The 10,741-nt window shown below is 37.2% G+C and overlaps 1 protein-coding gene across 3 annotated transcripts; it reads right to left on the bottom strand.

Annotated features, from left to right (window-relative positions):
* Window positions 1-78: 78 nt before the first annotated feature.
* On the bottom strand, window positions 79-10,741 carry LOC121241534 (mediator of RNA polymerase II transcription subunit 33A-like). 3 transcript variants are annotated; one of them, XM_041139354.1, is made up of 13 exons: window positions 10,339-10,474; window positions 8,982-9,124; window positions 8,739-8,808; window positions 7,374-7,721; window positions 6,700-7,019; window positions 6,498-6,589; window positions 5,767-6,127; window positions 5,036-5,246; window positions 4,354-4,468; window positions 4,047-4,208; window positions 2,356-3,013; window positions 1,829-2,035; window positions 79-1,357 (listed from the first exon to the last, which is right to left on the bottom strand). In XM_041139354.1, exons 3-13 carry the CDS (start codon window positions 8,744-8,746, stop codon window positions 240-242), a joined length of 3,600 nt encoding a protein of 1,199 aa, XP_040995288.1. In that variant the 5' UTR covers window positions 8,747-8,808; window positions 8,982-9,124; window positions 10,339-10,474; the 3' UTR covers window positions 79-239. The 3 variants fall into 3 exon arrangements, with proteins under 3 accessions (XP_040995288.1, XP_040995270.1, XP_040995280.1); XM_041139336.1 differs by lacking the exon at window positions 8,739-8,808 and having other exon boundaries at window positions 8,982-9,092; window positions 10,339-10,741; XM_041139346.1 differs by lacking the exon at window positions 8,739-8,808 and having other exon boundaries at window positions 4,107-4,208; window positions 8,982-9,092; window positions 10,339-10,741.

The raw sequence follows: 10,741 nt of genomic DNA, 5'->3' as shown, positions 1-10,741 counted from the left end.
TGCTTTATCTTTAATTCATATAAAAACTAAATGATAAATAAAACTAGTAAAGACATGATGCTGTAGAAACTCAGTTCATTTGGACAAAATCCCCTTTGAGGGTAAAGCTTTTCTCCATTAAATAAACTTGGGAACCTTTTCTATACAAAATGGAAGTTTATCACTCCAACGTACATTTACATTCTATATATAGAGTAGCCCTAAAAGGAGTTAGTCAGAAAAAAAGGTAAAAAGCTAATTTACATGTCATTCTCTATTATCAGTTCAGCAGCCGCCCCCATTGTACCAACACCACCAATCCCAAGCAAAGCCAGAGCAAGCTCCTCCTCATCCCACTGTCTTAGCCCATTACTTAGTCTCTTCAACACATCTACATCTACCTCCAGCACCCAACTCGGAGTGCAGCCAACCATTAAGGTTACAAATCCTGACACGTAAGCACGCCAGGTGGCCCAATCACAACCAAGTGATATTTTCCCATCGACTGCACTAGCCAGGAATTCCAAGTGGGTCCCAAGGATTTTTGGACGGCGTTTTGATGCAGATGATGTTGAGTCAACTCCCCAAGCAAAAGCCCCACAAAGCACTACAAAGTAAGCAAGAGCATATCCCCCAAGCATTGCCACCATCCCTTCTGATCCTTCTTCCTGCTCTGATCTGTGAACGGATATAAACAAAGAAGGCAACGTTTCTTTTATTAAGGATTGAACTAGACTTAAACCTCCAGACAACCATACTAGAGAAGCCCCAAGGGCAGCTGCAAGTTTCACCCGAGTCATTGCTGCAGCAAGTGAAACCTGTCTGTATCTCATTCCAATCTTGCTCGTCCTCAACTTCTCTAATCTCTCTCTAGGAATACCACTAGATACTATTTCTCTGACAGAATGCATCAAGAGAGAAACAACCTCTTCTGTTATGAACACAATATCTCTAATGGATCGATAGACACGTAGATAAAGAATACCGGGGGCAACAGGAGAAATCCCACCACAAAAATGGGATCCAAATCCATGGCCAAGAAGTGCTCCAACCCCACCGCTGCTTGAGATGGGCATAGCGTTCAGACCAAGTGTTGCGGTGAAGCAGCTTTTAAGTAGTTGAACCACTGCATCACTGTTGTGCAGGAAGACAGTCCGAGATGCAGAAAAGACCAGGAAGTCACTCCAGCGCTTCGCCTTCTGTGTCCACAGAGAAGCCACAATTGGCATGCAAGGCCACGGACAACCAGCTGCAAGGGACTCCAATGCTGGGCCAGCCAAATTCAGAAAACGTTCCGAGGCTCTATCAATTTTATAAGTTATAGTAAGGCTTACAAAGGCAGCCAGGGGTAATGGAAGTGTAGATGGAGAGCTTCCACCTGTGGGAACCACGTCTCAATCAGAATTTCTGACAAAAATAAAAATTGAAAGCTAATAACAATCTCAATATATGAAAAGAACATCTATTATAACTTCTAAGCCTCAGTCTATGGGAAAATAAAATCAATTCCAAAGGCTGATTTCCATAGCTAATGACAATATCTTATGGCTATCAGACATTTAACATTAGGGTTTTTTTCCTTTTTGGTTAAAAAAAAAAAAAAAAAAAAAAAGAAGATGAATTTTGATTGACACTGATTGAAACCTAAACAAGGGGTTTTAAGTTATGATATTAATCAGGTTTGATTAAATCTAGTACAGAGCTTCTGATTTTGGATGCCATATACAACTATATGCACATGGCAGACATAAAGCAGAAGTAAAGCTCTTTCCATGTCTAGACATGCTAAGTTGCTAACTCCTTAAATAAACCTAATTATTGAGAAGTGATGACAATAACAAGAGAAAACCTGCAGCAAGACTTGGGATATCAACACCAGTAGTAGCTAGGATTTTCTTAATTTGTTCCTCGACATTAGAAAGATTTGCAGCAGGACTGGGCCAATCTGTTCCGTTCATGAAAACTGGTTTCCAAACACCTCTAGTTACTTCAGCAGAGAAGTAGCTCACAATGGTTGCCAAAGATGCAGGAAGAAAATCAGCTAAATCTTTAAGACCTGACAACAACCAAAGGTTATAAATTATCCAGATTACATATATGAAAAGACAACTTTTCTCGCAACAGATAAGAGGAGGATTTATTCTGGATTTATAATTCAAACAACTGGGTATACATCAAATTGAACAAGGAACTACTTTCTGTCATTTTTTATAGGTCAAGTCAATAATGACAATTTGAGGATATCATAAATATGTTGGTGGGCAAAATTCAGTTTGGATTGCAAGAAGCATCTTAGAGTCTTGGGGTGTAATCTAAAATAATTGATTGTGTAAATAGCATAAAGCAAACAGAATCAAACGGGCACATGAAGCTTACCTGTGGCCAGTTCACGAGGAGAAAGTTTTCCATGGGCACAGGCAGTTAAAGCAGCATCAACCACGAAGGGAACTGCTTCCAGAATATCCCAGGCAGGCAGTTTAGGTCTTAGAGAGGTATCTTCATTTCCAGATCCAGAAGAAGTACTACTTACAGATATCGAAGTTAAGGATTGGCTTCCTCTATTAATCTTCTTGAACATCATATTAAGAAGCCCATCAACAATTTGATGAACTGGGGTTCCATGAACTAGACCAGAGAGGGTTGAAGCTATACATGCTTGATGCTGCCGATACCATGCCTTTAATTTCGGAAACGAGTCCACAAATACGGGTTGTGGAGATGAAGAACTTGCAGCTGCTGAGAGTCTTCTCCTATTTCGATTCTTGTTGGCATTTCCCGGATATACTAAGTGGGAATTTCGTAATAATAGGAGGTATTCGGGAGTTAGTTGGGATCCAACTGTGGGTGTATCTCCTACTCCGTGTTCTAGAGGAGGATGATTGAACCTCCATAGCTTCAAAAGAAGAATAAATGCATTTGAAAACACAGCATGAGCAGAAATTTCTTCTCCATTTGTAAGAGTCCATAAGCCATTGGGCACACATGAACCAAACACCTCACAGATTGGCATCAGTGAACATGCAAGCTGTGGAACCTGGCAAGAAATTAAAATAAAGTATTATTATGTGGATGACATGAAATACTCAGTCACTAACATCCTTTTTGAGTATGATTTGTGGGTTTGAAAATATATCCAACTCCAATTCAATTTTATTGAAGGCTCAACACTTGGCTAGATATATTAATCACAAACTATGACTGCAGTTAATAGAACACCAAAAACATATCCAACTCCAATTTAATTTTATTGAAGGCTCAACACTTCTGATTATTGACTCTGGTCCTTGAGCCCTTAACCCTGTTTCCTCTTTAAATTTAACAATTTTGCTCCATTTGGTAGACAAAAAGGCACTTAACGGAACTCTTCAGTCCACTGCAAGCAACCTAGACACCATACTGATTTACCCCGACTCTTAAAATTATGAGTAATGCTAGATACAGTCATGGGTTGTGCAAGCGCCGAGCACTCTTTTTGAAAAAAAGAGTAAATATGAGACCCACGTGAAAAAATTAATTTTTTAATGGTGGATCTCACTCTTTTTCAAAAGGAGTTTGCAGTGCTTGCACAACCCATAACTGTATCAAGCATTACTCTAAAATTATTATACTGAAGGGGATCAGCGTTACATCATGATTTTAGTTTACATTCTTTTGATCGGGCTCAATCCACCTATTTGCATGATATCACTCACAATGTAACAACCAATTATTGGTTTTTCATTCCCCATGAAAAAAACCCATCTTAAAGCTAAGAAAAGCATTGAGGAAAGTTGTCAATCGTGATGCAGGTTGGAGAGAGGAGATAACTATGCACAAAGTATCATTGCTTATCCAAGAATTTTAGCCAAATCAACTATAATGTCATCTTCTTTTAAATTCCATGTTGGATAAGTGAAAACTAAGAGTTATTTTTACATACCACACTTTCATCCCACTTCCATCATACTGTGCTAATGTGGCATTACCTATCAACTACTAGATCAACTCTTGCTTTTAAAAATAACAGTTTCAAGGCTGGATGAATAATGGCATTGTATTATGTGATACTTTCCGAAAATTAAACATACCAAGCCATGAAGAGAGAATATCTGAACGCAATCAACAGATGCTATTCCAACAATTAGTACATTAAGCAGTGGAGCATAACCGATCAAATGGCTGTCACTCCCAGAATGTTCTAGAGGAATTGGAGGAGACAATAATCTGGCAATGAAATGAACTGTGTGTTCCTGCATGAAATTTAGACATCAAAGTAATTAGAGTAGTTGGATGGTTCATATATGACCAAAAAGAAGATTTAAAAGTTTGAAGAAAAGGTAGGTCTTAATGGTATGCTATTCCATAAAGAATTTAGAACAACTCCAACTTCATTACCTGTATATTCCAACCTCGAATTAAGGAGGCGCCACAAAGTATTGTAGCAGCAGATATCTTCTCATCATCTGATCCTTTGACTGCAATCTCAAATATTTTCTCGAGCTCTGCCAAGCTTTTATCAAAGCCATGAGCTTAAATTAAGTAGAATCACCTTTGGCTAAATTTTAAAAAAGAGCATCTGATGTAACTGGCTTCAGGAAAGAAAAAGGAGTAACTGAAGGCCAGGCCACATCCATTTAAAAGGTAATCTATAAATTAACCACATAGAGATGATATATTTTGTGTCTATTGAAACAGGAAGTGATGAATCATTAACTGTGCAGAAGAAATAATTCATTATAACTCATTAACTTTGTAAATCTCATGAACTTAGCAAATTGGAATGTCCAACAATAACTGACTACTGAATTGAGCATTTGTTTCAGAAATGAATATGAAATTTATCATTTGATACACCCCTCAAGAACATTCAAATTTAAGTACCCAAACCATAGTAGCTATTCAAAAAGTTTCACATAAATTCATATTGAGAGGACATTGTCAGGTGTGGGCTCCAAAGAAGGCAAAGCAGGAACTCAAAAGGGTGAAGTAGAAACCATCTTATAAAAAGTTTGAAAGAGAAACATGAAACGGGTTTATTAAGTACATTAATTTGTGTAAGAAGTACATGCAAGTATACCTTGATGCAGGAGTTGAAACCAAAGCATTTATCAACACTGGAGTAAGTGGAGCGCCCTTCATAAATGATGACCAACTAGGCGCTTGAGTAGGCACATTATGAGGTATTTGATTGATACAGCCATTCGCATAGCCGGGCCATAGATATGCAGATGTGTCTAGTAGATTTCTTGCAATACAAGCCTCAACTATCAAATGGCGCATGTTTCCAGCTGAAATAATGGAATTATACTCAGATTAGATAATTTAAAGTACAAATCACAAAAATAGTGGCCCCATAAAAAGGAATAAAACAGAAAAGGAACTTGAAGATACATATGGACAGAAGAATACTGGCATAAGGAAAGAACTTTGCCAAAAACCAAAAGGAGAATAAGTAACTAGAAATATGGAGAAAACAGGATGTTCAACTAGGTTGTTAGAACAGACTAACAGAGAAAAATGGATGGAGGCAGTCTAAGAGTTCCAAGGGTCCAGCCCAAGAAACATATTCAGTTATGTTGCGAATTCATTTTTTACAGTAAGAAAGTAAGTTGCCAAAAGAGAGGCATTCACAGTAACAGTCAAAATGAATTACGAGTAATGTTTTGGCAGTCACCATGAGAAGCCTCACTAGTCACTACCATATGCACCTAGGCAATATATTTGATATGGCCATGTTGGTCCACGCTTTTCCTCTAACTGAATAATTTCATTAAATTGATGCTGGTTAATAGCAAAAATGTTACTTACAATAGTTGATAGGCACATCTTTCACACCAATACACTCAAAGTATGCACTCCCCACACTAATGCCTGAAACAAAAAACATTGCCTTTTCAGCAGCCTGATTGGCTGCAGAAACGACAGACTGGGGCGGAGTCAACAAGCCTTGATAATCCCCTAGCATCTGTAGACTAGAGACCAAGTCATTCCGACGCTTCCCTGTAACATTTTTCTCTTTCCAATGATTAGTGGCTCCACATTCTGCTTCATCAACTGACTCACTTTCTTCCTCCTCAATGAGATCAGCAATGACAAGCGTTGTGATAGACAACAGAATACATAAGCGAGTATCAAGGCGAGGCACAGGGCCCTCAATGGGATCCCTTTCCTAACAAGAAAAAATATTTTAAGAATTAGAAACAAGAAATAGTAATTAATGTAATACATGAACAATAATCTATATCCACTGGGAAATTTTTCTCCAAACAGCTTAGAAAGCAGAAATAAAATTCTCATCAAAACCTTTTCAGATTATTTAAGATGGGGAAGAAAACTCAAAGACCAATATTAGACACGATCTTCTACAACCATTTACCTTCGATTCAAGTCTAACGCTAAAGAAAACAACGACAATTTAAAGGGGAGGAAGCCATACTCAAATGCCACAAGAAGTCATAGTAACTTACATCTAAAATATTTGAAATGTATGTATACAAAGAAAGAAGAAAACTTTGAGTACAGTTATAATGAATCCTAACCCTTTGAACTAGACGAAGAGCTGCTATCCAAAGACCTAAAAAAGTGTCATGCCAGGTGGTTCCATTTATTGCTTGAAGGGTTTTAATCAAACCTGCACACATGAAACCATGTTTTCATTCATATATATCTTGGATTTCAAAGAAGGATCTAACATCATTTCAATTAAAATTCCACGTGAATTGGAACAAAATCTGGCTTTACCAGTAATTATTTCAATAGCACTTGTTGCGTTAACTAGATATCCATCCATTGCATCCTCTAATAAAAGATCAAGAGGAAGCCAAAGAGCAGAACGGCTAGCTCCTTGGCATAGACCAGCAGAGGTAGATAGAGAACCAAAAGCCATAACTCCATGGAACTTTTGTAGCGAAGCTGTTTTGCATTCACGAGACAAGACTATCCGAGTATCTGAAGTCAACTGATTTAGAGCCTCAGGAGTTAGAGCTTTGGAATTTCTTAGTGCTGTTGAATTTGCTTCAAGCAACCGTAAACGCTGGATGAAATCTACCCAATGTGTATGCCTGGCAAAGTCACAAGTAAGTATTTAGCCAAATATCTTTCATTTAAGATACCACAAAAATACTTGGAAAAAAAAAAGAAACCACATATAAAATTGATTGAAGGTAGTTATGGACAGACATGATGGACATGAATTGAATGGAATAATGAAGTAGGATTCATGAAACTGATAACAAAAACAGAGGAGAAGCTTTTTCAGAAAATTCTATAATAGAATATAGATATGTCCAAAAAGAATCCCCCAAAGACCAATTAATACTCCCTAACAATGCTTGACAAACCAAGCATGATAGCCATTCACTTCACCTACACACAATTAAAATAAAATCCACAGTTATAAATGAGAATGTACATACATGTTCCGACGAGCCAAATAAATAATTCTTGAAGTTACTTTATTTTGCAGAAATTGTCCTATTAATTCAATGGCCATCACAGTATTTACATTCTGCAATCTCTCCTTAAATTCTGCCCTCTTCTCATCAAAACTATCATGGTAATCTATTTCCATTTCTTGAGATTTAGCTGCCCATGCGGACCTCTTCTCTAAGGTGAGTTCTAGCAACCCTTCATCATCTAGTGTTGCATCAAGCAACTGCCACACAATTGAAAAGATGAACTCAACCACAAGAATCCCAGGTTCAGTAACGGTCATGCCAAATCTCTGTGAAAGATGAAGAACATCATCTATTGATTTCATGACCCTGCAGAAGAAAGAAAATAGGTTAGAAGTCGCAAATGAAAAAATGACCTTGATATAGCATAAATCGCTATGTAGTTTAATAGTCAGCTTTAAATGCACTAGCAATCTTTATGATGCAAAAATTAGAGTGGAAACTGAGGGGTATAAATTTAAATGAGAGAATTTTCATTCATATTTGAATGGTGGAGTTCAGTTAGCAAACATTCATCCGTAGCATAAATATAAACATGTTATAGAAACTTGATAAAGAATTTTAATTAATTAAAAGACAGTAAAATTTTGAAATCTGAGCAACTTCATTGTTCTTGAACTGCAGAGTTCTTCTAATAAAATTCATGTCCAATGAAGATATCATAAAAATATTTTAAAAAAATTTCTCTCCCTAATGGGTAAGTGATAAAGATTTATGAATCCAATAAACATAATAAAATAAAATGAAATAAAAGTTCTAGGCTGTGTAGCATCCAACACATGCACTCCCCGAGAATATATTTCAGTCCAACTTAAACACTGGGAGCTCTGGTTTCCATGCCCTCAACTCTTTCCATATCTATTTTCCATCTCTTTGCTGTATCTATAGCTTTATGAGTTATAGAAAAGAGCTATTTACAGGGTCTAAGCACATATAAAGGGTCGAAAGCAATGGAGGACTCATTGGCTGCTGAATCAAGGAGGTGGAGCAACAATTTAACAAAATTTAATCAGTCACAACAGCTAGCACTATAAGGACATCCATGGCAGAGATACTATGGGATGTAGCATGGGGAAGTTATTGTTGGCAATATTGCCCAACAGTACGCACAAAGTATCTGGCATCTCAAATTTTTGTTTCCTGGCCCCAGTCATCTTTGGCAATGTCATGATGTTAGGTAGCCTAGCAAGGCCAAGCAGTGACCGCGTATCATCTAGCGGCACTCTCTTAAGTACTTCCACAAGGTTTTTGTACTCCTCATGCGGGAAACTGGAACAGAAAGAGAAAAACTTGAAAATAATTGTGATATAGAGTAATAAACTTAACAGTTTCATTTTTCTTTTTGAGGAACAGTTTCAAGAATTTAGCTTTTCCTGCTTTTGTCTTTGATTATATGCTGCAAGATGCAATATGACAATATTAGTCAGCACATGAAAATGATTCCTGGCCACAAGGCAACAAAATACAATCATATGATATTGACAATGTGAACCAAACAGAAAATAAGTGGCTCTGTTTTTTTCTCATAAACCCAAAGCTATATAACTAAGTAAACGATATATAACTCACTTCTGATAATTCAGCCCATTTATCTGATATTTAAGCGTAAAGGCATGTCTCTTAAGGAGTTCGAGATAAAGCCTATATGCCGCTGGCCGAGAATGTCGACATGGAATGACCCTGAAGAAAAAAGTATCACCATGAATGTGAATCTGCCGAAAACAAGAAAATTGAACAACCAGGTCACTAATTTTCTCTGTGTGAATCTTTTTTTTTTTATATATATATATATATTTGACAGAGAATCTACTATAGTAAACAGGGAAAATAACAGTATCTCCAAGAGTATAAACGTAAGAAGATAAAAATATATAAATGAAAAGTTCCCTAACTTATGAAACCCTCCATTGGATTGCAGAAGGGCAGCAAAGCCATAAAAATCTAACAATCTGCATTCATTAAGTACCCTCGCTCTCTATTTCTTTTTCATGATTATTCCTTAAGCTCCTTCTCTTTCCTTTCTGCCACTCATTTTAAGACAAAACAAAGAAAAACAACGAAATAACTCAATGCGATCTGCTGAAACCTTAGATAAACCAGCCTTTTCAATAGTAGATAGATGGGATCGATTCTCACACCACCAGACCGAAAACCAATTAGATGATACGCAAGTAATTTTCAACTTATAAAAAAAAAAGTAATTTTCAATTAAGTTAATGTCATTCAATTCCCCAAAAAAATAAACACAGCCAACTTCTGTGATCGTCAATAGTTTAGTTTAACAATGTCGTCCATAATTAGAAGACAGTTAATAAGAAAATAAAATTACAAAAGAACATGCGGCTGAATGCTTCTCATAATGCAACATCATCCGTGTCGCAATGTTCAAGGAGAACGACTCTCTGTGCTGTTAGATGGAATATGCAGGAACCAAAAGAAATGAACATTATAGATATTTTATGCATGACAGAAAGCTCTAACGCAAAACTCAACTTTTCCCAAGGCAAATGGAAATATAAGAACTAGACTGAAAAAAAAAAAAAAGAAAAAAGAAAAAGCAGAATCTTGAGGTGAAGAGAAATAAAAACGGCACTCATCTAATTTCCTTCTTTTATAAAAATAAATAAAAGCCTGCTAATACGCTCTATATTTAGTCCTTAATTGATTTTTCTCCATTTTCTGAGGAACCAGACACAGTGCAGTGAATATATAAAAAATGCCGCTGAAACTCATCAAACAACACAGCGAAAAGACTCGAAGAGTTCAAAGGAAAAAAAAAAAAAAAAATACTTAAACAAATTCACTTACTTCCTCTAATACCCACCAACGATAATACACAATAACACTCGTTTCAGGTGATCTAAACACTCCCAACAAAAAGAAAACAAACAAGACCCAGAAAATCATTCAAAACAGAAACACAAACCTTGTAGAGAGCAGGGCAAGAACGAACATAGGCGGCACGATCTTCAGCATCAACGCCTTCTCCAGAAACTTCCAGAGACTGGGTAGGTTGTTTTCCCAGCAAATGTACGACACCAACACGTCCGCGAGCTCCACAGAGGGCAGAGCCACTCCCGCGGAGTTCAAATTCGAAGATATCTGTAACGCCCAGAGCAAAGGATCGCTGCCCTTCCTCTGGGCCAACATGGTCAGCTCTCTCACACTGTCCCAGATTTCGGTATGAACAGAAACCTCCATTTCCGAGCTCATTTAGGAGGATAGTTTCATTCGGGGTGGTAGAGAGCTATGTCTCGGACATACTGTCTCAATTCTCAAACAGAAAGTGAGCGGTTTTGGAACGCACCCTCAACAGAATCATTTCCCCG

Source organism: Juglans microcarpa x Juglans regia, chromosome 1D, assembly GCF_004785595.1.
Source record: "Juglans microcarpa x Juglans regia isolate MS1-56 chromosome 1D, Jm3101_v1.0, whole genome shotgun sequence".
In the NCBI taxonomy this organism is placed as follows: domain Eukaryota; kingdom Viridiplantae; phylum Streptophyta; class Magnoliopsida; order Fagales; family Juglandaceae; genus Juglans; species Juglans microcarpa x Juglans regia.
The sequence above is the reverse complement of the archived record's forward strand: the minus strand, read 5'-3'. Positions and strand labels throughout refer to the sequence as shown.

Bases quoted from the DNA above. Each gene is read 5' to 3' on its own strand.
- LOC121241534 (XM_041139336.1), bottom strand. From the start codon at position 10,625: ATGAGCTCGGAAATGGAGGTTTCTGTTCATACCGAAATCTGGGACAGT. The intron at 9,093-10,338 runs GTTTGTGTTTCT...TTTTTTCTTCAG, and splicing joins CTTGCCCTGCTCTCTACAAG to GGTCATTCCATGTCGACATT. The intron at 4,209-4,353 runs GTAATGAAGTTG...AATTTCATGCAG, and splicing joins TTCGAGGTTGGAATATACAG to GAACACACAGTTCATTTCAT.